The following is a 26,498-nucleotide window of genomic DNA, read 5'->3' on the forward strand; positions in this document are numbered from 1 at the left end:
GAAAGGTTATTTTGTCCATAAATAGAAGAGGTAAGTCTTGCAGAAAAGCTGAGCTTAAGGGAAATAGTGGAAGAGATCAGAAATACAGTGGGTGGAAGAGAAGCAAAGCTGTGACTGGCCAATAATAGTGAGGGAAAGGAGGACAATAAAAGCGGCACAACAGATTTTGTGCTGTTATTAGACCATACAAGCATTGCCACTGGAAATATCTATTCAGTCGCTGCTTGTTTTTCAATTTACTAAATAATCCTGGATTTGTGTGCTAAATTCAAGTTTCTCACATGGTGCAAACATTGCATGGCCTTCTGGTATTGAAACATGTTAAATGATCTTAGTCAATGATGTTCACTTGGACTTCCTGCAATTTAACAGTAAGGCTAGATGTAATTATTGAACATGAATTGGTTGAATTAGCTCTATGCAGCCGCCTCAGCTAAGAAATTAGAATCATTTGTCTTCTGGGTACAATATTCCGGCAGTAAAATATGCCCACATGATGAATATAAATCCCAGCCCACTGTTGCCCTAGTTCAATACTTAAAACTTTGTATCTGGTTTGAATGGTGGCATTATCACGTCTTTAGTTGGATTGTGTGCTGGATTCAAGTCTAGAGTCTTCAGCACAATGTCTTGTCTGGCCTCGCAGTTCAGTGCAGACTGCTGGGGGGTGGGGGGAGGTGCCATCTCTCAAAAGAAACAGGCCCTGCCCATCCTCCTTCCATGGATGTCACATGCCACTTTCAAACAAGAACCCAAAAACTTGCCCAGCACCCTGCTTGATACTTGCCCTCAGCTAACATCAAACAAAACCTCAGTTTCTGGTGCTGTTTGTGGCATGTTGCTGTGTACAAATTGTAGTTCTGTTCTATTGTTTAATTTTGGAGGGAAAATTAATTTTGTTACAGATTGCATCAGAAATCCTGAAACTGAGATTACATGTAAATGCAAGTCCTTTTCAATCCAAACTAGGCCCATACCCCATACATGTAAACATTACTCCAAAACAGAACAATGGCAGTTTTACTTCTGCTCCTATTCAGCTTGAGAGGAACTCAGTTCTATCATTTCCATATCAGACTGAGAAGCTTTGTGTGCATAACAGTTGGCCTCCAGTCACTGACTGTAAACTATAAATCTCATAGGTTAACTGAGATTCTGTTGTGGGACATTAGCCATCCTTCAGATACCTTTTTATGTTCTGAATGAACATCTGACTTTACAAATAGCTGCACTTCAAATATAGATAGGTGGGTTCCATTGTTTATCCTTAGGATTTTCTGTGGTACCCTGACTTTTGGCAGGTGCATCACACGACACAGCTGTTCCATCAAAATCAGTCCATTAACATTGGTTTCTCCCTGGGGAGGAAAGGACCTGGTTCCGGTTGCAATGAGCATGAAAATTATTAAAGGAAGTGTCCTCATTTGTGAGATCTTATCATTGTCCTGATGACATCCTAAATCACCTCACAGCCAATTAAATACATTGAAAATGTAGCCACTGTTTTTAATGCAGGGCAATGAAGGAAAAGATTCCACAACAGCAGAGTTAAAGATAATTGGCCACCCTGTTTCCAGCCACGTTTATGTCCTACTGCATAAAAGCTGACAGTTTAATGAATCCTCTGATAGAGAGTACCTCTGTCGCAACAGTCCTTTGGTACTGCAATGAAGAATTGCATACCAGGACCTGGAAAGGCATAAAACAATCCTACTGATTTTAATGGTGGGCGTACCACCACAGACCCAGGATATAACAATTAAATATTAATGGCCACCTTGGTCAATAAGACATTGGAATCTCTGCTTAAGGAATGGAAATTATCTGCTGGAATTAAATATGATCTAACAGTCGTCCTAGTATTTTTAGACACGACTGTTATCAAGAATTTCTCAATTACTAGACATGGTAGCCAATTCTTCCAATATTACCAAGCCTTGAGATGCAGAGTGTCTTGTTTATCTTGTTAGGAAGGACCAGCTGAACATCACCTTTTCTTTCCATTCACTCTGACTATTTGCAAAGAATCATGACTATCGGAATCTTAACCACTATCTAACCTTTCTCTTCTTTTACAAGTTGTATATGCTGCTGGCAGATGAACTACTGGAGTTGGTGGTGGTGATTGGGAAAGTAATTTTGTGCTGAAGTGGCAGTATCTCAAGTGTCCGTGGGCCTTACTTGTTTAATATATGAATTAGGCCAATGAAGAGAATACACTGCTGAATTTCTTGATGTAGTTCATCACTTTCTAATGAGGTGATAAAACAAGTAAATCTTTAAAACTACATAATCAAAATGTACTTCAATACCAAAACAGAAAATACACCATTATATATTTCTAAGGTGTGTTTACTGAACAAAGTGCAAATTACTGTTTGCAAATAGACAAAGCTGTTGAATTCCGCTCATTGAAATTTAACAAATGGCACTGAAGCAAATAGTGGTTAAATACAGACATTTCAGTGAGGCCTTCTGCACTGATTTAATGCCACTGATACTAGATTACTTGGGATTAGTAGAGTGATTGTGTGCTGATATAGCCTGTACTCTTTTGTTTTGTCGTTCAGTGTGGCCTCGGCTCTGCATTCGGAGAACCATGACAGATACGAACGTCTGACCTCAGTGTCGAGCTCGGTTGACTATGATCAGAGGGACAATGTGAGTCACTTTGCCTGAATGTCTGGAGAAGTTTAACAAAGGATTTTTCCTTTTATTGCAAAGATGTTCATTGTTCCAGCCAGTTTATCATGTTTTTAACAAAGCAAAGGGGTTTGCTGTATTGGCCATAGTCTTACTGAGGATCCTTGTTAGTGCCTTAACTAATCAAATGTTTGAAGAAGACCAAAATGAGTTTGGTTTGCTTACATCCAGGTTGTATTTGTGATGTGTTTGGAACCAAGTGGTTCCAACTGCTCTTTGTTTAGAAAGTTATTTGAGTAAAATTGATGAATGCATTTAGCATACTGCTGATTGAAAAGAGAATAGATCTTCTTCTGCTTTTAAGATTATTTATAGAACGATTCATTGAAAATCATTAACTTTTTCAAATGGTATAATAACGCTGACTCACAGATGAAGTAGAAAATGAAAAGGCAGTGAATTTTTGATGTCGTGATCAGCATTTCCCAAACGTCTAATCACTAGCCTGGAATTCTAAAGTAAAGCCAAATGTGCTGAAGGGAAAAGTTAGGAGGCTGCTTTACATGAAATGGCACTGATATTCATATGGCAGCTCATTTTCCAAAGCCTCTTCTGCTTTAAGCTCTTTCACCTTATCTGTCTCCATTCCGTACCTTTGTTCCTTTGTTGTACTCTCTGAATGCACATAGCATATTATAGTAATAGGTTGGGATGGCCAGTATTTCAGTAGACTCTACTGAGATAATCTTGTATGTTATGCGAGCATGATTTAAGGAAAGGTGTATACAATGTACTCACATGGATACCTTAATTTTCATTTTCTGTTTGTCTTTACAAAGTGAGGAGTAATGACAAGATTGGATAGAGATCTGCTGAAAATCAAATTAAGGATATTATGTTGCAGGATGACAGTATTAGATTTCAAAGCAGCTGTAACATGACTTCCTTACTTTGTACACTCTTGTGCTCTTAGACCTGATGCCCCATCCAATGAAGACAAGTATGCCAAAAATCTTTACCACCCCATCTACTTGTGTGACCACTTTCAGGGAGCTGAAAGATTGGCGCTGTAGCATAGCATTTAGTATAATGTTATTACAGTGCCAGTGGTAATATCAGGATTTAGTTCTCGTTGCAGTTGTTAGGAGTTTATATTTTCTCCCCTTGACTGTGGGTTTCCTCCAGGTGTTTCAGCTTCCTCCCACATTTCAAAGATGTATGGTTAGAGTTAGTAAATTGTGTACATACTTTGTTGACACAAGAAGTGCAGTGACACTTACAGGATGTCCAGCACAATCTTCAATTTGATTTGACGCAAATGACACATTCCACTGTATGTTTCAATGTACTTGTGACAAATAAAGCCAATCATTTTTTCTTTCTTTCTATGAACTTGGGCCACAAGATGCCTCTACATCACTGCTCTTATAGTCCTGCCATTAACTCTATGCTTTCATCTTACATTTGACTTCCCAAAGTGCAACATGTGACACTTCCCCAAATTAAATTCCATCTGCTATTTTACCACCCTTGTATGGAACTGATTTGTATTCTGCTATATCATTTTAAAACCTTCACTATCCACAACTTCTCCTTCTTTGTCATCTGCAAAAGTTCTGACCCAACAATCTACATTTTCATATAGTAATGTGTATATAATTGCAAACAACAGAGGTGCTGGTACTAATCTCTTTGAAACTCCATTGGTCACAGACCTCCAGATAGAATCACACCCTTCTACCACTACTGTCTTCCATGGATAAACCAATTGTTAATCCTGAAGTTGCAATGTGTTTTAATCTTCTGAATCAGGTGACCAAAAGGAACCTTGTCAAATGTCTTAAAAGTCCATCCATTTGACATCTTGGTGCCCTACCCTCATCAGCTTTGTCACATCCTCAAAATTTTTGATCAAGTTTTTTATGACATGACCTGCAAGTCATGTTGACTGCCCCTAATCAGACCATGCCTTTCCAAATGTGCACATTCCCTAAGAATTCTCTTTAATAGCTTCCCTACCATTCTGATGAGGCTCACTCACCTATAGTTTCATGGCTTATTCCTATTTTACTCAAGCAGAGGAACAACATTGGATATTCTCCATTCCCCAGAGACTTGTCAGTTGCTAATAAAGGTACAAAGATCTTGATCAAGGCCCGAGCAGTCTTCTGTCTTGCCCCTTTTGATAACCTGGGATATATACCATCAGGCCCTAGGGACGAAACCACTTTAATCCTCTTCAAGACACCCTGCACCTCCCTGATCTCAAAATGCCCTAGCAAATTAGCATGCCCCACACTGTTCTCACTAATCTCTATATCCTCAGTGAATACTGATGCAAAATACTTGTATCACCCCCATACTGACTCCAAGTGCAAATTCGCTCCTCTATTCTTGAATCCATTGGAGAAGGTGCACAGAAGATTCACTTGGATGGAAAGATTAGATAGGTTGAGGTCTGTTCCCTTGAAGAGGGACCTGATGTGCACAAAACATAAAGTAGATAGTAGGAAACTTCTGCCCATAGCTAAGTTTTCTAAAATTGCAAAACGTAGGTTTATGGTAAGGTGTAGGAGATTTAGAGGGGATCTGAGGAAAATTTTATTTTTCAGTTGGAGGGTGTTCAGATCTGGAAGCGCACTGATGTAGTGGTGGAAGCAGGGAATCTCACAACATTCAAAGCGTTTGGACGCACACTTGAATTGTCGAGGCATAGAAAGTTGGTAAATGGGGTTAGTGTAGGTAGTTGGTGGTAAGCATGGTGGGCTGAATGGCCTATTTCTGTGTTGCATGACGCTGACTTTATAACCTATTAGTATTCTGCCCTCCCCGGCCTCCTGTTCCATGAAATGACCTCGATACAAGACTAAATGCTGTCAGCTATTTTAATAACACAGTAATTCTAAAACATTAGTTACAATTTTCTTTTCAAACCATAATAGAGGTGTGTTACTGGGTCATTGAACTCCATTATTTGGCTCAAATGCATGATAGCTACTTGATGAAAAGTCTAGATTCCTTTTATAGATCAACATAGGTCATCACATGCACCATCTGCAATCACATTTTGTTTTCCAAGAGTACAAAGATTAATCTAAGTATCATGTAGGTATTATTAATCAATCTTAAGTATTGGGTAGAATGCTTCTTGGAGAGAACATTAAAGGAATCAGGATATTTTTCTTTAAATTTACATTGTTCAGTAATGGAAATGATTGGGTTTTGGGAGTATTTAAAGAGGAAATAATACATCTGAAAGATCGGAGAATTGAGGGGAACCAGAACACAAGAAATGTATAGGGCAGATCAGCCATGAAATCCAGGGCAGAGCTAAGTGACATCCTCCTATTCTGTAAAGTCCTTTTTTTACGTTTTTATATTGAACAATATCTTCAGTACTTTTGTGGGAATTTTAATCTCTTCCCATCCCAACCCCTTTCTCCCTTAAAGTTTTAATTCCTTGGCATCTAACCATCCAAACACTAATGACCTTATGGGGATTAACAGTGCGAGTACCAGTTTCTGCTGTTCCATTTATGTGGCAGTAATAGACTTGGTAGAAGTGTACAAGGACACTGTTGGTTTAAATAGAAGTGAACACCCATTTAAATCGTTTAGCAAACCCTCTCCTCCATGCATCAATCCAAATAATACCTAAATGGTACTATTGTACTTGCCTCAACCACTTCCTTTGGCAGATCATTCCATATGCTCACCACCCTCAGCATGGAAAACATTACCTTCAGGTCCCTTATAAACCTTTTGCCGTACACTTAACCTATGCCCCTGCCTACTCGGGTTGGAGAAAATACTGTTACCATCAACCTTATATATGCCTCCCAAATTCCTGTAAGTTCGCCCCTCATTCTCCTACGTTCCAAGGAATAAAGACCTAGCTTGGCCAACCTAGACCATAAGATATAGGAGCAGAAGCAGGCCATTCAGCCCATCAAGTCTGCTCCACCATTCAATCATAGGCTAATCCAATTCTTCCAGTCATCCTCGCTCTTCTGCTTTCACCCCATACGCTTTGATGCCCTCTTCACTACAATTCAGGCCCTCTAGTCCTGATGGCATCCTCAATTTTATTTGCCCTTTAACTATAAAAACATGACCAAAGCTGCACAGACTTCTCCAAGTGTGACCTAACCTATAAATTTTACAATTCTGACTCCTATACCCAATGCCCTGACTGATGAAGGCCAGTGTGCTGTATGTTAGGGTTATAGTTCAGTTATAGTGTTAATAGTTAGGGTTTGAAATTGCTGCCTATCAGGATAATGGAAAGCACAGTTTTCAGTTGGATTAAAAATTTGAAGTATTTTGACAAATGGGAAGCAAGAGGGGGGAAAGAGACTACTTGGAAGTGGTATTGGCAAAAAGGCCTGCTGCCCATTAACAGATTTGATTCTACAAATACTGTCTGCTATTTGTAAATCTGTTTTGTTGTAATCTTCCTGTATCATGAGTGATTCTCCTACATTATCTGTTTGAAAGCTCTGTGCTTTAAATGTAGCCCGACAATGTAGATTAAAGATCACTGGAGAGTCACACCCTCATTACAGACTCTACGTGCACCCAGTCATCAAATGTCCAATACCATTTGGATAGCTGTTAAATGGTATGAGTCATGATAACTATGTCTTATCTTAACATCTAACACATTAATCCTGGGCAGTATGAGTGTGTCTCCACTAGACTACATTGGCAAGCATTTGAAAGTCATTTAGTAGTTCAGAATCGGATTTAATATCACTGGCATGTCGTGAAATTTGTTGTTTAGTGGCAGCAATACATTGTAATACATAATAATTAAAGCTAAATTACAATAATTATAGATTTTGAAAAGTTATAGAAGTAGTGTAAAAAGAGAGGGGGGAAAAGATACTGTGGTAATCTTCATGGGTTCATTGTCCATACAGAAATTTGTTAGTGGAGGGGAAGATTTTGTTCCTGAAATGTTGAGTCTTCAAGCTCCTATACCACTTCTTGATGGTAATAATGATAAGAGGGTATGTCCTGATGATGCGGGTCACTAATGATAGATGCTGCCTTCTGATGGTGTCCTGGATGTTGGGGAGGCTAGTGCCGATGATGGAGCTGGCTGAGCTTACAACTTTTTGCAACTTTTTCTAATTCTGTGCAGTGGCCTCCATATCAGACAATGATACAATCACTAGAATGCTCACCACAGTACATATGTAGAAATTTGCAAGTGTCTTTGGTAACAAACCAATTCTCCTCAAGCTCCTAATGAAATATAGCCACTGTTATGCCTTCTTTGTAATTGCATCAATATGTTGGGCCCAAGCTAGATCCTCAGATGTTGACACCCAGGAACTTGAAACTGCTCACCTTTTCTAATTCTGATCCGTCGATAACGACTGGTGCATGTTCCCTCGACTTCCCCTTCCAGAAGTCCACAATCAATTCCTCGGTCTTAATCAAGTTAAGTGCAAGGTTGTTTCTGCGACACTGCTCAACTAGCTGATGTATCTTGCCCCAGTACACTACCTTGTCATGATCTGAAATTCTGCCAACTGTGGTCGTATTGTCGGCAAGTTTATAGACTGCGCTTCAGCTGTGCCTAGCCCCATGACTGTGGATGTAAAGAGAACAAAGCAGCAGGCTAAGGACACATTTTGAATTTCATTAGTGATGATTGTCAGTGAGGAGGAGTTGATAATTCTGATCTGCACAGGCTGTGATCTTCCAGTGAGGAAATCAGGATCCAGTTGCAGAGGGAATTAGAAGCCCAGGTTTTGGATCTTGTTGATTGGAACTGTGGCTATGATTAATCATTCACTTTGCAGGGTAGAAGCACATGAAGGATTCTCCTAAGCCCTCTTGGCTTGCCCATCCAAATAATGAGTAGTTTTCATCCTGCTTGTATAATGTAACTATATTTTGAATGATTACAAAGATTTTTGCTATTTATTCTGTCCTTTCAAGTTTTGAAATATGGATGTTTTTACTTGCATTTTCAGAAGGCCTTTATCAAGGTGCCACACCTTGGGCTGCTTAACAAGATAAGTGTGAAATTACCATAACTAGAGAAGAGATTCTTGGGAAACTGAAAGATCTGAAGGTAGATAAATCACCTGGACCAGATGATGTACAACCAAGGGTCTGAATGAGGTGGCTGAAGAGATTGTGGAAGCATTAATAATGATCTTTCAAGAATCAGCAGATTCTAGAATGATTTCAGAAGACAGGAAAATTGCAAATCTCACTCCAAGAAGGGAGAGAGGCAGAAGAAAGGAAACTATAGGCCATTTAGTCTGATCTCAGTGGTTGGGAAGATGTTGGAGTCAATTGTTAAGGATCAGGTCTCAGGATACTTGGAGGCAAGTGATAAAATAGACCAAAGTCAACATGGTTTCCTCAAGGGAAATGCTTGCCTGACAAATCTGTTTGAATTCTTTGAAGAAGTAACAAGCAAGATAGACAAAGGAGATGGTTGATGTTGTGTACTTGGATTTTCAGAAGCCCTTTGACAAGATGCCACACATTAGACTGCTGAACAAGCTACGAGTCCATGGTTTAACTGGAAAAATACGACCATGGATAAAGCAATGGCTTATTTGCAGGGGCAAAAAGTGAGACTAAAGAGCTTTACTGGTTGACTGCTTGTGTCTAGTGGTATTCCACAGGGGTCTGTGTTGGGGCTGCTTCTTTTTACATTTACGTCAATGACTTGGATGATGGAATTGATGGCTTTGTTGCAAAGTTTGCAGACAGTACGATGATAAGTGGAGGAACAGGTAGCTTTGAGGAAGTAGCGAGGCTACAGAAGAACTTGAACAAATTAGGAGAATGGGCAAAGAAATGGCAGATGGAATACAGTGTCGGGAAGTGTATGGACAAATTAGGAGAATGGGCAAAGAAATGGCAGTTGGAATACAGTGTCGGGAAGTGTATGGTCATGTCCTTTGGTAGAAGGAAAGAGGTTGATTACTTTCTAAATGGAGAGAAAATACAAAATAACTGAGGCACAAAGGGACTTGTAAGTCCTTGTGTAGGATTCCCTAAAGGTTAATTTGCAGATTGAGTCTGTGGTGAGGAAGGCAAGTTCAGTGTTAGCATTAATTTCAAAAGGATTAGAATATAAAAGCAAGGACGTAATGTTGAGACTTTTTAAAGCACTGGTAAGGCCTCACTTGGAGTGTTGTGAGCAGGTTTGGGTCACTTATCTTAGAAAGGATGTGCTGAAACTGGACAGTGTTCAAAGGAGGTTCAGGAAAATGATTCCAGGATTGAATGGCTTGTCATATGAAGAGCATTTGATGGGTCTGGGCCCGTATTCACTGGAATTCACAAGAATGAGGGGTGACCTCATTGAAACCTATCGAATAGTGAGAAGCCTTGATAGAGTGGATGCGGAGAGGATGTTTTCTGTGGTAGGAGAGTCCAAGACCAGAGGACACAGCCTCAGAATAGACGGGTGTCCTTATAGCATGTAGACGAGGAGGAAATTCTTCTGCCAGAGAGTGGTGAATCTGTGAAATTCTTTGCCACAGGTGGCTGTGGAGGCCAAGTCATTATGTATAATTAAGGCAGAGGTTGTTAGATTCTTGATTGGTCAGACTATGATGGGATACATAGAGAAGGCAGGAGATTGGGGCTGAGAGGAAAATTGGATCAGCCATGATGAAATGGTGGAGCAGACTCGATGGTCCAAATGGCCTAATTCTGCTCCTATATCTTGTGTCTTGTGGTCTTATAAAAGCCCTTGGTATTAGAGGAAATATATTAGTATGGGCAGAAGATTGGCTGACTGGCAGGAGGCAAAGAATCAGAATAAAGCGGGCCTTTTCTGGTTGGCTGCTGATGATTAATGGTGTTCTACAGGGGTCGGTGTTGGGATTGCTTCTTTTCATGTTATGTGTCAGTAATCTGGATGACAGAATTGATGGTTTTGTGGCCAAATTTGGAGACGATACAAAAATAGGTGGAGGGGCAGGTAGTGATGAGGAAGCGGAGAGTCTGCAGGAGGACTTGGACAGATTGGTAGAATGGATAAAGAAGTGGCAATGGAATATGGTGTAAAGAAGTGTATGGAGGCCATGTAATTGGGTATATTTAAAGTGGTGCTTAATAGGTTCTTGATTAGTAATGGTATGAAAAATTACAGGGAGAAGGCAGACGAATGGGGTTGAGAGATATAATAAATCATTCATGATGGAATGGCAGAGCAGACTTGATGTGCCGAATGGCCTAACTCTGCTCCTACCTCTCATGATCTTATGAAATAGTGCAACATTGTTTACTTAGGGATACAGCCCAAAACAGGCCCTTGCACCCGAACAAGCCCAACAATCAATCTGTTTAACCCTAGCCTAATCACAGAACAATTGATTTAACTTGCCATGTAATGTTAGTGTACATTTGCTGTTGTTAATGGTCATTTGATTAACTCCCCCAGTGTTGTTTCTCGTTCACCTTTTAAGGCTAAAGTGCTCTACCTACAGTTGAGCTATATTGTGCCTATTTTCCTCCAGAAGTTCTTCCCCATAGGCCTGTAATCTTTCGAAGTGCATGTTCACTTCCTTTTTTTGAAAGTTAGTAGTTTTAAGAGAAGCGATCATTAAAGGAAAGAAGCTATCATGTTCATTATTCCTGGGAACCTAACCAGTTTATATTTGATCCCTTTATATTAACATCACTGGTGAGGATTCTGAAATGTCTGCTAGCCAATCAACCTTCTTTACTACAATTTACTGACAGTGCACTCCATGTTGGCAACTACAGAGCAAAAGCTGGGAGCGTATCCTCAAGAAATACGAAAAACCCATATTAAATTGTTATTGTAAAGTCGTACTGATGTCCTGTGACAGAGGCCTTTACAGTTACTTTCATTTTCCACTAATTTTGATTTTTTTTTTCAAATTTGCCTTCTGAAGTAATGGAATATAGCAGGCAATTTGTTGATTCCTGGGTGCTTAGAATAAATACCATTCATCAATCACTGAACCAAGGATCCTTTGAGAAAGTCCTGCATGAGAGACTGGTCCAGAGAGTTCAATCACTTGACATTCAGGATGAAGTAGTAAATTGGATTCAACATTGGCTACGCAGAAGAAACCAGAGAGTGGTATTAAATGGTTGCCTCACTGACTGGAGGCCTGTGACTATGGTGTGCCGCAGGGATCAGTGCTGCATGTTGTTGTTTGTTATCTATGTTATTGACTTGGATAACAATGTGATAAACTGCATCAGCAGATTTGCAGACACATCAAGATTGGGGGCATAGTGGACCGCAAGGAAGGCTATCAAAGCTTGCAGCGGGATCTGGACCAGCTGGAAAAATCGGCTGAAAAATGGTAGATAGAATTTAAGTGTTGGGTATTGCACAAGATAGGACTTGCACAATGAATGGTAGGGTAATGATTAAAACAGAGGGATCTGGAAATACGCTTCCATAATTCCTTGGAAGTGGTGTCACAGGTAAGTAAGGTCGTAAAGAGAGTTTTTGGCACGTTGTCCTTTATAAGTAAAAGGAATTGGGATGTTATGTTGAAGTTGTATAAGATGTTGGTGAGGCCATATTTAGTGTATTGTGTGCAGTTCCGGTTACATACATACAGGAATATCAATAAATTGAAAGCATACAGAGAAAATTTGCAAAGATGTTGCTAGGACTTGAGGACCTGAGTTTTATGCAAAGGTTGAATAAGATAGGACTTTATTCCCTGAAGTGTAAGAGAATGAGCAGATATTTGACGGAGGTATACAAAATTATGAAGGGAATACATAGGATAAATGCAAGCAGGTTTTCCACTGAGTTTGGGTGAGACTAGAACTAGGGTTCATAGGTTAAGGGTGAAAGGTAAAATGTTTAAGGGAAATCTGGTGGGGACAACTTCACCAGAGGATGGTGAGAGTGTGCCAGCAGAAGTGGTTTCAGGTTCATGGGTTGGTGGGTATGGAAGGATAGAGTCCAAGTGCAAGTCGATGGGACTAGGCAAAACAAGAGTTCGGCATAGACTAGATGGGCTGAAGGGCCTATTTCTGTGTTGTGGTGCTCTATGACTTTTTAACAGGGGCTCATTGTGATCCTGAAAGAAACAATTAAGGTCACCATTGAACAGAAGCTCAACAGTAACAGCCACAAAAAACCTCTGAGTTTAAATATACTTCTCTGCAGCTAGGGTGAGTGCAAGAGCACCTGCAAACTTGGGGAATCATGGAATCAGCCATAAGAGAGAGGAATGGAGAAGCAATGAGAGTAGAAAATGGTGAATCAAATATAAAAGCAAAGTGAGTGGGGACAGGAGGAAATAGACACAGTAAATGCTTTGGAGTGCTGTAAAATTTATCATCCCCTTCATGAAGCCATTCTGACACTGATCAGAATATGTCTTTCTAAATAGAAACAGAAAATGCGTGAGTACTGCTGAGTGAAATCAGGTTCAATGAGTAGGGACAGAAAGCATCACTACCAATATGTAAGTTTGCTATTTATTTACAGGACAAGACAGACACTAATCATTCAGTAAACCCTCTAAGTTACGCTTGGTTGCAAACTTGTCCAAGCTGAGCACCCAAAGAGGCAACTCAAAACAGACACTAAGCCTACACACAGTAGAAAATACTATCTAAAGTGGTTGCCCAGACCCTCTTTACTGCAGCACACCTCCACTCTTTGCTGTTCCCACGGCACCAGCTGCCCATGGGAACCCAGTGCGCAAAATGAGGGCAAGTGGTTTCCGCGTGCTAGATTTAAACTGCCGGCTACATGACAACTGGTGGGAGGGTCTGTAATGCTTCTTACAATGGGGAAAGAGTCTTTTGATGAGCGGTTAAGTTTGACACTTCCGTCTGCATTTCACCCCTCGAAAGACACAAGACTGTGGTGTTCAGTCCGCAGGCTAGTATAACCTCTGCAGACATACCCACTACGTCAGGGTTAACGTATGACCCTCTGATAAATCACCACCACCATCGTATGCACCTATGTCCAAGGCCCTCTGGTGAAGGGCTTTGGTCCCTTCCTCCACTGTGCGCCACCCTTCCCAAGACTATAAATCCCACTTGAAGGGTGAAGTATACCTTATCTTAACTGATGCTATCACTCTGCCCCATAGTTTCATCATCCCCGTCAGAAGCAGGTGGCCATCTCAGAGCGTTAGAGCATTGTTAATCCCGTGATGGACACCCACCCTCAAGTTCACCCCTCTCCCTATTGAACAAACTCATTCTAGCACTCTCCGTATCCCAAATACTTAGCAACTCTGTGGGCAGAGGCTCCCCTGACTTCTGCCTGTACCTGTATCCCAACTCCACCAGTTCCTTAGCAGAGAACTCTCTGATGTTAGTTGTCTCGGTGTGACACGCTGTGTTATCCTACCCAGATCCCTTTCCCTCACGCTATTCCTCTTTCCCCTACCAGCTGCTTTTCCTCATCCTGTTCCGTAGAGGCTGGAGGGGCTTTGGACCGGCTGTCCACTTGCTGGGTCTGGGCTGCATGACCACTTGTATGGTCTGTACCAGTGCAGCTGAGAAGGGGGAAGGGAGTCCTGACATTCTCTTCTAGCCTCTCTTCCCTATCTTCACCGTCTAACCACATGTCTTCATCCCACATCCATGTGTTCGGGGCCGCCTCCTGTCAACATCAGGGCTCGGATCTTAATGGGGTCCAGCCACCAGCTTGCCCTGCAGGCAGCCTCTAACTACTAAACCTTTATTAGCCAACAGACCGTCTCTATACTGTCACCCTCTATCTCTCTAACCTGAGTCTGTGCTGACAAGGCAGCCTCCCCAATGATAACATATCGCTGATTTAGAACTTCTACTTCATTTCTTTTGTGCGATTGTCTCATACTGTTGCTTTACTATGGCTGCCGGTAGCTGGAAGGCATCTCTCTGGTTCACTTCCTCTTGGGGAACCCTACCTTATTAAGTATGTACCCACCCATTTCCACCCTGTGAGAGTTCAGTTTGTCTGACCAGTCTATGGGTGTCCCGTAGCCTGTCAGTAGGTTGGCAAGACTACTAGATCCTGCACTGTTGTCAGTCCACCCCGGGACTCACCACTCTTCCACAGGGTGTTTCTCTTATTTTTTCCTTCTAATGACATTCATCTTCTGTTCAATCACTGAACCCTGTTCTCAGCTCCAATTGATGTGTGAAATCTGGTTCGCAGGTTCCATGAGTGGGGACAGAAGATACTCTATTGATGAGCAGGTTAACTTTATTTACAGACACTAAACATTTAGTAAACCCCGCTGAGTTACATTCAGTTACAAATACTTATCTAAACTGTGCCTGAAGTGGCAGGACAAAACAGATACTAAATGTGCACACTGTGGCAAATACTTATCTAGAATATGTACCCGGGCCGTTTTTACTGCAGCTCATCACTGTTTACTGTTTCCACAGTACCATCTGTCTGTGACAACTTGGAAAACAAAAAGAAATCTTCTGGTTTCCACATGCTAGATTTAAACTCTACCAGCACCATGATGTTGTCAGCTAACTGGCAGGTAGTGGGAGAGGTTGCAATGCAGGTAGGGGACTACAGGGAGCTAGGAAGGAAATTGAGAAACAGGACCACAAAGGTAGTCATCTCGGGATTGCTGCCTGTGCCACGTGACAGTGAGTATAGGAATAGAGTGAAGTGGAGGATAAATGCGTGGCTGAGGGATTGGAGTGGGGGCAGGGATTCAGATTTCTGGATCATTGGGACCTCTTTTTGGGGCAGGAGTGACCTGTACAAAAAGGACGGGTTGCACTTGAATCCCAGAAGAACCAATATCCTTGCGGGGAGGTTTGCTAAGACTATTGGGGAGGGTTTAAACTAGGATTGCTGGGGGCGTGGGAACCAAACTGAAGAGACGGAGGAAGAGGCAGTTGGCTCACAAATAGAGAAAGCTTGGAGACAGTGCGAGAGGGAGGATAGGCAGGTGATAGAGAAGGGACACACTCAGACCGATGGTTTGAGATGTGTCTATTTTAACTCAAGGAGTAGTATGAACAAAGCAGATGAGCTTAGAGCGTGGATCAGTACTTGGAGTTATGATGTTGTGGCCATTACAGAGACTTGGATGGCTCAGAGGCGGGAATGGTTACTTAGAGTGCCAGGCATTATATGTTTCAGAAAAGACAGGGAGGAAGGCAAAAGAGGTGGGCGCATGGCACTGTTGATTAGAGATAATGTCACGGCTGCAGAAAAGGAGGGATTGTCTATGGAGTCTCTGTGGATGGAAGTTAGGAACAGGAAGGGGTCAATAACTCGACTGGGTGTTTATTATGGACCACCCAGTAGTAACAGGGATATCAAGCAGCAGATTCTGGAAAGGTAATAATAACAGGGTTGTTGTGGGAGATTTTAATTTCCCAAATGTCAATTGGCATGTTCCTGGAGCGAGGGGTTTAGATGGGATGGAGTTTGTTAGGTGTGTTCAGGAAGGTTTCTTGACATAATATGTAGATAAGCCTACAAGAGGAGAGGCTGTACTTGATCTGGTGTTGGGAAATGAACCTGGTCAGGTGTCAGGTCTCTCAGTGGGAGAGCATTTTGGAGATAGTGATCACAATTCTATCTCCTTTACCATAATATTGGAGACGGATAGAAACAGACAAGTTAGGAAAACGACTAATTGGAGTAAGGGGAAATATGAGGCTATCAGGCAGGAACTTGGAAGCATAAATTGGAAACAGATATTCACAGGGAAATGTATGAAAAAGATGTGACAAACATTCAGGGGATATTTGCTTAGAGTTCTGCATAGGTATGTCCAATGAAATGGAAAGGATGATGGGATACGGGAACTGTGGCGTACAAAGGCTGTTGTAAATCTAGTCAAGAAGAAAAGAAGAGCTTATGAAAGGTTCAAAAAACTAGGTAATGATAGAGATCTAGAAAATTATAAGGCTAGCAGGAAAGAGCTTAAGAATGAAATTAGGAGAGCTAAAGGGGCCATGAGAAGGCCTTGGGGGAAAGGATTAAGGAAAACCCCAAGGCATTCTACAAATATGTGAACAGCAAAAGGATAAGAAGTGAGAGAATAGGACCAATCAAGTGTGACAGTGGAAAAGTGTGTATGGAACCAGAGGAGATAGCAGAGGTACTGAATGAGTACTTTGCTTCAGTATTCACTACAGTAGAGGATCTTGGCGATTATAGGGATGACTTACAGTGACTTGAAAAGCTTGAACATGTAGATATTAAGGAAGAGAATGTGCTGGAGCCTTTGGAAAGCATCAAGTTGGATAAGTCACCTGGACCGGACGGGATGTGCCCCAGGCTACTGTGGGAGGCGAGAGAGGAAATTGCTGAGCTTCTAGCGATGATCTTTACATCATCAATGGGGGCAGGAGAGGTTCCAGAGGATTGGAGGGCTGTGGATGTTGTTCCCTTATTCAAGAAAGGGAGTAGAGATAGCCCAGGAAATTATAGACCAGTGAGTTTTACTTCAGTGGTTGGTAAGTTGATGGAGAAGATCCTGAGAGGCAGGATTTATGAACATTTGAAGAGGTATAATATGATTAGGAATAGTCAGCATGGCTTTGTCAAAGGCAGGTCGTGCCTTACAAGCCTGATTGAATTTTTTGAGGATGTGACTAAACACGTGATGAAGGTAAAGCAGTAGATATAGTGTATATGGATTTCAGCAAGGCATTTGATAAGGTACCCCATGCGAGGCTTATTGAGAAAGTAAGAAGGCATGGGATCCAAGGGGACATGGCTTTGTGGATCCAGAACTGGCTTGCCCACAGAAGGCAAAGAGTGGTTGTAGACGGGTCAGATTCTGCATGGAGGTCGGTGTCTGTTCTGGGACCTCTACTCTTCGTGATTTTTATAAATGATCTGGATGAGAAAGTGGAGGGATGGGTTAGTAAATTTGCTGATGACACAAAGGTTGGGGGTGTTGTGGATAGTGTGGAGGGGTGTCAGGGGTTACAACAGGACACTGATAGGACGCAAAACTGGGCTGAGAAGTGGCAGATGGAGTTCAACCCAGTTAAGTGTGAGCTGGTTCATCTTGGTAGGTCAAATATGATGGCAGAATATAGTATTAATAGTAAGACTCTTGGCAGTGTGGAGGATCAAAGGGATCTTGGGGTCCGAGTCGCTAGGACACTCAAAGCTGTTGCGCAGGTTGACTCTGTGGTTAAGAAAGCATACGGTGCATTGGCCTTCATTAATCGTGGAACTGAACTTAGGAGCCGAGAGGTAATGTTGCAGCTATATAGGACCCTGTTCAGACCCCACTTGGAGTACTGTGCTCAGTTCTGGTCGCCTCACTACAGGAAGGATGTGGAAACCATAGAAAGGGTGCAGAGGAGATTTACAAGGGTGTTGCCTGGATTGGGGAGCATGCCTTATGAGAATAGATTGAGTGAACTCGGCCTTTTTTCCTTGGAGTGACGGAGGATGAGAGGTGACCTGATAGAAGTGTATAAGATCAGTGGTCCCCAACCTCCGGGCTGCGGACTGAAACATTGCTGCAAAGAATGGAGTGGTGCAGCAGTAGTCAGAACGCACCCAGCACATCTTTAAGAAAAAAAGCCAAAATCAGCTTTTTTTCTTAAAGATGTGCTGGGTGCATTCAGGCTACCGCTGCACCACTGCATTCTTCGTGGCAATGTATCGGTCCGCGGCCCAGAGGTTAGGAACCACTGTATAAGATGATGAGAGGCATTGATCGTGTGGATAGTCAGAGGTTTTTTCCCAGGGCTGAAATGGTTAGCATGAGAGGGCACAGTTTTAAGGTGCTTGGAAGTAGGTACAGAGGAGATGCTGGTGTAAGTTTTTTATGCAGGGAGTGGTGAGTGTGTGGAATGGGCTGCCGGTGACTGTGGTGGAGGTGGATACGATAAAGTATTTTAAGAGACTCTTGAACAGGTACTGGAGCTCAGAAAAATAGAGGACTATGGGTAACCCTAGGTAATTTCTAAGGTAAGGACATGTTCAGCACAGCTTTGTGGGCCAAAGGGCCTGTATTGTGCTGTAGGTTTTCTATGTTTTTATGTTGTGTTTCAATGCTCCTTACACGGGCTAATCCCCACCTCACTGAGGAGTGGCTTTCAATGAGCAGGTGAATTAGACACTTATTGCAACCGGTCAGGCAGCAATTGTGGAAAGAGAAATAGCATAAATGTTTCAGGTCAAAGACTCATCATTGTGCCCTTCATATTTGACTTCACAAGTTAATCCTCATTCTCTTTCCACAGATGCTTCTTCATCTGCTGAGTGTTCACAGAATTTATTTTTATTTCAGATTTACTGCAGCTTTCTGCTGATTATAACAATTTTCCATCAATAGACATAAAGCTGAATTTTCATATTTCTATTTTTAGATTTATGTTTTCAACCTTTGCAGCATTTGCTTGTATATCATGGTGAATTGTAGTCAAAACTTAGGGATGGAGAGGAAATGATTTGAGAGGGGGGTGTAAAAAAAATTGAAGTTTTGAATTTTTAGAAAGGTCCTTTGAAACCATGGCTGTAACAATAAGATTTCACAAATTAAATTGCTCCATTTCAGAGATAGCCTACGGACTCACTTTCAAGGACTCTTCATTTCATGTTCTTTATATTTATTGCTTATTTATTATTATTATTTCTTCTTTTCGTAGCTGCACAGTTTGTTGTCTTGTGCACATTGATTGTTTGTCTATCCTGCTGGGAGTGCTCTTTCATTGATTCTGTTATGTTTCCTGTATTTAGTGTGAATGCCACCAAGAAAATGAATCTCTGGGTAGTATATGGTGACATATATGTACTTTGATAAGTTTACTTTAGAAGGATAATGCAATTGCAAAATCTTAAATAGTTTCATCAAAATAGTCAAATGCTTGTTAAATATCCATTAACAAAAGGAAACTGACATACCTGCAAGACTGAAGCCAGCAGCTTGTGGAGGTTCACAATCCAAGTATAACGCTTCCTCCCCAATGTGATAGATAATTAAGTTATTGATAATTAAGTTGTCATTAAGCTAAATTATTCTGTCGGCAAATTCTGAGCCATGTTTTTGCAGCTGTGTTTTGAATTTGCATGCACTAAGGGCAGGCTATGTCCTTGAACACGGTTCTCAACAAGAAGGAACAGTTTGCCCAGGTTGACTGTGTATTTTCCCCTACATGTTCATTAACAAAATATAAAGAATATTGTTCTATTTTTGTTCAGAACTTGGAGATTTATGGAAGTGAGATGGGCTGTCTGCATTCTTGTTTTTATTTAATTCTTAAGGTTTTGACCTCTCTGGCGAGGTCAGCATTTATTATTACTTCCCCAACTCCACTCAAATGTGGTGATGGTGAGTCACTTTGATCTACTGAAGTCTTTATAGGAGGTGGAAAAAGGAGCAATCCCAGAGCCACTGCATGCGCATCGGAGTAGGTTGGCTACCTCTCATTTTATTCTCACAGTTTGTGTACAAAATAGCAAGGTTATACTAATGAGGCTGTGTGCCTTGGCAATCTCTTGTTTGGCAGTCAGTCAGACGTCAAAATTTTGAATTTCAAACATTGTCAGCCATTGGGAGTCACTTGAATGTGTAAAGCATCTGGCTGGACCTGGCCTTTTCATGACTCTTCACGCTCTATAATTAGAACTTAGCACATGGAGTGTCTCAGCTGTACAGGAGGGAGGGAGAAGGATAAAGTGAGCAATACTTAAGGATTCTTTAATTTAAGGGATCAGACACAAACACCAGCATAGTTCCAAAACACAACCATCTCATTAGTACCAATTCCATCAGTACGCTTGTTCCTGGAACGGCATCCTGAATAATAAACAAGGTACCTGTGTATTCAATAACGCAAACACAAGGAATTCTGCAGGTGCCGGAAATCCAAGCAACACACATCCAAGTTGCTGGTGAACGCAGCAGGCCAGGCAGCATCTCTAGGAAGAGGTACAGTCGACGTTTCGGGCCGAGACCCTTCGTCCTGACGAAGGGTCTCGGCCCGAAACGTCGACTGTACCTCTTCCTAGAGATGCTGCCTGGCCTGCTGCGTTCACCAGCAACTTGGATGTGTATTCAATGTTGATGTTGCCAAGGCTTCTGACGGTCCCACTTGGCAGGCTAGTTCAAAAATTTTAAAGGTCGTGGCATTAGAGGGAGAGTATCAGAGTAACAGTATTTAATGGTGTGTGTAGCTGATCACTTTGGTTTTTTTTTGCAATAGGAATTGCACAGTGAATGGAAAATACGTTAGCTACAGCTTTTTTCAAGAAAGTAATAACCCATGGTGACATTCTATCATCGATGCCTCCCCCCATATATTGCACAAGCAGGAATATTGATGAGCAGAATACCTTTCTCTTTGGAAAAGGTGCTCAACAACCTGAAATAGTGACTCCCCCTTTGTATCTGTTTATAGTCCCCTTGCAAATAACAACTCCGGAATCATGCTTTTATCCTTTATGAAGCAAACATTCCCAAGAAGCAAAACTCTGATGCCTGGCAAAGTTGACTGATCCAACTGCAGAGCAAATTCTGTTATTTGAAGTATGTTGCACAATGTGTCTTCCACATTCTCATTCCACCTGTTCGTTTTCGAATAAGGTTGTCTCTGAGTAGAATCACTTTAATTATTTGCTGTGGTGACTTGTGGAAAGCCATACTCAAAAGCTCCCTTACTTGGAGGCAGAATCAGTTCTCCAATTGAATGGAGATTTCCAGAATTAGCAATGAAATGTCAAACAAAATATGCATACTATTGCAGTTTTGTGAAGTGCTGGCAAACATGTTTGAAGTGTTTCCTGTTTCTGAAAATTTTCGTAAAGTGACTGAAAAGAAGTCAAGTTCTCGTGTATTCTCTTCAAATGTTCAAGGAGCCTGAATGGTTTATTGCCACATTTGAAAAAACCTTTTTCACGTATCAAACACATTGGCTGCTGCTGGTTGCTTGGTGCTGGTATCAATCCATTTTTCAGATACTCCACTCTGTACTGTTGACACTTTTTTATTTGGTCTGCTTCTGCCATTTTTGCTAAGGATTAACAACCAAGGTCAATCACTTAATGTTTAAATCCCACCTCCAGCGCTGCGATCAATAAAGGGGAAAGTTCTGATGTCATCATAGCTCAGGGAAAATCTGACTGTCTGTTGGAAGGTACATAAAGCGGAGCAGTGATATCTTGGTTAGGCTGTGGGTTAGGGAAGTGCTGTCAAGTCCATCCAAAAGGGCAGATTCTGAACATTACCCCCATTGAATGTCAAACCCTCATTCACAGGAATTGCATCACTGCATGAATAGCCTTTGGGGATTGTACTGGCTAACACTGTAGTAAATGACAATAATGCATAGGCCAGAGTTGGAAATAACACAATTCCTTCAGTCCAGATTTCTCATAACGTGCCAAATACAGAAGTGTCACATTGCTCAAGTATCAACATCGATAACACACTTTGAGCAAAGTCTAAGAGAATGGTGAGTGAGCAAGAGATGAGATGATTACATGATCAGCATTACGTAATTCAATTCTTAAATTAAGCTTGTAATCCTTCAACTGCCCCCCTTATTACCAAGCACCACCACCCCTCCCCCCACCTCCTTTATCTTTTTGGGGCTCTTGGAAACACCCTGGGGGGTGGGGATGGTATTACCCTCTTTTGAAACCACTGCATTAGAATAATGATGCCAATGAATTATTGATGGAGCAGAGATTTATAAGGACTAAAACACTGTAGCAATGTCGAAAGAATGGATGGTGTTGCCCTTAATGTAACAATGGAGTTTGAATGGAGACTTTATTGTAAGGTATAAAACTATGTAGAGGCTGTGAGAAGTACCTTATCCCGAGGACATGTATTTAAAGTAATTTGGAGGATTTGGAGCTGATGTGGACAAATGTGATTGTTTAGATGGGTACAGTTGTCGGATTGAACATGATGAGCTGCAGAACCTGACTCTAACTAGTAAAAAGGGTTTAAATCTCATTGTCTGAAAAATTGATAGAAGCAAAATATCCTCTCTACATTTTAAAAACATCACTTGAATGTACCTTCAAAGACTCATGACCGTCAGGGCTGTGGACTTGTGAAAATTGGGATTAAGTTGGTTAGCTCTTTCTCACTAGCAAGAACACACTGGGTCAAATGGCCTCTTCCTATAACATACATATTTCTGTTTCTGTGAACACAAGCTGATCTTTGTTCTCTTGGTATGGGTAACAGCTGAGGAGCATGTGATCTTAGCAAATGAGATATAGGATCTTAGCACAGTAGTTATACCTGCCCGTTTCAGATCATGGTCATATGATTCAAATAGAAGCTCTAATTGCTTGATGAGAAGCATAGAATATTAGTATTTTGCATTGCAGACTCGTAGTTAGAACATTATAATGCTGGGCAATTCTGGAATTGTGTGAATTTGCACATAACTTCCAGAACTTGTGTCTAAAGATTACTTAACAGATATAGCAGAGTTGCACATGACTAACAAAGTAGACATAGGGCTTTCTGGAAAATTTAGTAGTTGTATGCATTTATTGTGTAATGGAAACCTTGGGGAAGGTGCTGTTTCCAGGGTACTGATCACCAAGATTCTGTTTTAATGTTTAAAAGGATATTAGCAATGTGGCAGATAAACAGCAAACTCGGTGACAAATCCATCAGAATTAAACCCAATTCATCTTCTGAATTTTGTTTTCCAAGCCTTCCCTCATTTGCAAAAGAGTAAATGTTCGCCCTTGTGAACATCAGGGCATTTGGTCAGGGCATTTGGTGATGGCATTGCCATACCTCTTTTTGCAAACATGCCTTCCTAGTGCACAGTTGAAGCATCCCACCATGAGGTGACTGATGATTGCTGGCAATAAGCTGTGAAACTCTTCTCCTATAAGGCAGTAACTGAATTTACACCTTGCTGTCAATTTCAATGGAGTAATGCCAGAAAGCTGAAGAATGAAAAAAAGATTTTGTTTTTGATAGCTCTAGTAGTTCACCATAATATGGCTTCAAAGAATTGCCACTTACTTGTTTACCAGTCATTGGACTTCATGTGAAATCTTGTCATGTGCCTCTGTGTCTCAAAATGAGATATGGCTTTGGATAGGCCATCCACACAAGATCAGCACTTGCCCATACCATATAAAATTGGCCACAATCCATCTGTTCAATAAAGGGTTATACACAGTGTTCCTGACTAAATAACATTATTCTTCCTGGGTGCTTTTGTTCACATTTCATTAATTTTTTTTTTATCTCTGCCTTTAGTCAATGGCTCAGTGACTTTCTTTAAGCTCCCACCTGTCTGTCTTTCCATGTCCATACACTCACATTGATGCACTCGCATTTTGTCTATAGCCTATAACCACACGTCTTTAGAAAAGAAATATTGTACAGCTTGAGCACCCCTTATCCAAAATTCCAAAATCCAAACTCCTCTGAAATCCATTTTTTTCTGAGTGATGACCAAACATCCCAAATGAAAAATTCTGCAAGGCGCCGGGAAGGCTCCCAGGTAATGCGCAGGCCTCTGCACCACAGGCAGTTCCGAAAAATGACTTCACATATGTATTGACTTAATACAAAATGGAGAAACACTGCATTAAGTGAAAAATAAAGATCTTGATTGTGAATTGAAAGAGTGGACTCGTCAGCACCAGAGTGAACATGCTGCTTAACAGTACGCTGATCATGAAACAAAGAAAGGTCTATCACGGTGAGCTGAAAATGAAAGGTAACTGTGAATATTCTGGTTGCAGAAATTTAAGAAAAGGCATGGCATTATGTTTTGTAAAATTTGTGGTGATCACGAAGCAGCAGAGAAATTAATTGATCATCACTAATGAAAATCTAACGTTGAATGGCTGCATCAGTATATGTGTGTGATGAGCAAGTGTAAGATAAAGACTGCTTACCAGTAACACATTCAGAGACAGGAATGTTGGTGGTACCAAACAGCCGGTGACTGTCCACCAGGGCGGCTGAGGTATTGATAGCTTACCTTTCTGATGGTTCATGTACAAAATTATTAAAAATATACACACACTCAGAAGGTAGCTTTATGTGTGTGTGTGTGTGTGTGTGTGTGTGTGTGTGTGTGTGTGTACACTTCCAGACCCTAGCATTTTGGATAAGGGGTGCTGAACCTGTATTAGGTTTTCCTTGCATTCTGAGATGCAAAGAGGAACTCAGTATTTTTAGTAATATAAATCATGAATAGTATTAAAGGGTTCATGCATAAAATTTAATACATGGAATGCTGCACCTAAGTCTTCCTGCCTTCATTCATCTTGCCCAATCAACATATCTTTAGATTCTTTTCTTACCCAGGTTTATATATACATCCTCAGCTCAAGCCTCCACATAAGCTAGTTCTCTTGGCATTTCCCCTTCAGTTTTGCCATATTAACTTACGATCTAATTGTGTACTCTAGCCATTAGGTCGCTTTCAGAACCAGATTTATTATCACTAACTGGGATGATATGAAATTTGTTTTACAACAGCAGTACAGTTGGTGGAGGGGAAGAATCTTTTTCTGAATTATTGAGTTTGGTTCTTTAGGCTTCTGCACTTCCTCCCTGATGGTTGTAATGAGAGGAGGGTATATTTCGGATGTTGTAAACCCTTAACAATGAAAATCCCCTACTTGAAGCACTGCCTCTTGAAGATTTCCTCGATAATGAAAGGATTCTGAAGTTGGTTTCAGAAGTCTCTCTGATTCTCTGATGTGATGTCCATTTAAAAAATGTGTTTGTTAATTGGATATGGGAAACAACAGCGGTAATTTACTGATGTATACTATTCTAACATCCTAATGTTTGTTTACAGGGCTTCTGTTCATGGTTGACTGCTATATTTAGAATAAAGTGAGTATTCTCATCCTAAAAGCAAATTCATAACTTATATTGAATGATAGATATTCAAGACTTAAGGTGAAGCCAAGTACTGTAGTTGTGAAAGTGTCACATGAACCAAGTTCCTTTTGAAATTACCATAAGAATTGTAGTGCATCTTTAACATGATGAGTGAAATTGAGAATATCCTCATGACATGATATGTAAAATGGTTGACATTCCTTGGGCATGGACAAAAGCCACATCACATTTTATACTTCATTTGATACCTAGCCATGTGGCATGACATTTATGATGAATGTCTGGTGGTGTATTTAATCACAACCAGGCAGGACTGACAAATAGTAAAGTTATTGTGCAGACCCTGTTGTGGTTTGCATTGCCTTCTATCACTAGCCACCTCACCCCCCCACCCCCCAATGTTGCTAACTTGATGATTTTCAAATGAGTGTGGAGAGTCTCTGCAGACTGGCGTGTGCTTCCAAGAACCATTGATAATTTTATCATTTCCAAACTGAGATTTGACACTACAGTGTCCCACTAAAAATGTTAATGTTTCCTGACCTTGGGCAATTGTATAGATGTTATTCCCTTTTATTACCATACATTATCCTACCTTAACATGGAATGTACCAGTTAATTGCTGTGCTGTTACATAAAACCCATTTAGTAGGTTGCCAGTTAGTAGATAAATGTGGAAAACTGATTTGCTGAGAGCAGTCATTTGACCATGTTTTCCATTTCAATACCCACACATTGAAGTAGTTTATTTGTGAGATGCACCACTTACTTTGTACTCATGTTTTGTTCTCTTGATAACGTGCTTCCTAAATCTGTTTTGAAATATAATTTCTTATTTCATATTTTCCCATCTCATAGGATGTGATTTTTTTTTTGGGGGGGGTGCATTAAGTGTTCTGTTTCCATTTCAGTGGCCCTAATTTTTGAGATCTCATCCTGACAGTACAACCTCCCTTAATATGGCTGAAATACTGTGTACAAGTATCTTGGGGGAGACCCTAACACAGAACTGCTCCCTCAGAGTGCTGTTATCCATATGGATGATCAGGTATTTCAGTGGTCAAACCTCCC

At 41.0% G+C, this 26,498-nt stretch overlaps 1 protein-coding gene across 4 annotated transcripts in view; it reads left to right on the plus strand.

The window, feature by feature from the left end:
- Window positions 1-26,498, plus strand: part of LOC140190969 (CSC1-like protein 2) — a 205,201-nt gene that overhangs the window by 90,756 nt on the left and 87,947 nt on the right. For all 4 annotated transcript variants that reach the window (XM_072247993.1, XM_072247986.1, XM_072248012.1 and 1 more), the window contains exons 5-6: window positions 2,571-2,661; window positions 25,381-25,418. In XM_072247993.1, the coding sequence (XP_072104094.1) occupies window positions 2,571-2,661; window positions 25,381-25,418 (129 nt within the window). The remainder of the gene's footprint in view (window positions 1-2,570; window positions 2,662-25,380; window positions 25,419-26,498) is intronic.

This window comes from Mobula birostris, chromosome 2, assembly GCF_030028105.1.
Source record: "Mobula birostris isolate sMobBir1 chromosome 2, sMobBir1.hap1, whole genome shotgun sequence".
NCBI lineage: Eukaryota > Metazoa > Chordata > Chondrichthyes > Myliobatiformes > Myliobatidae > Mobula > Mobula birostris.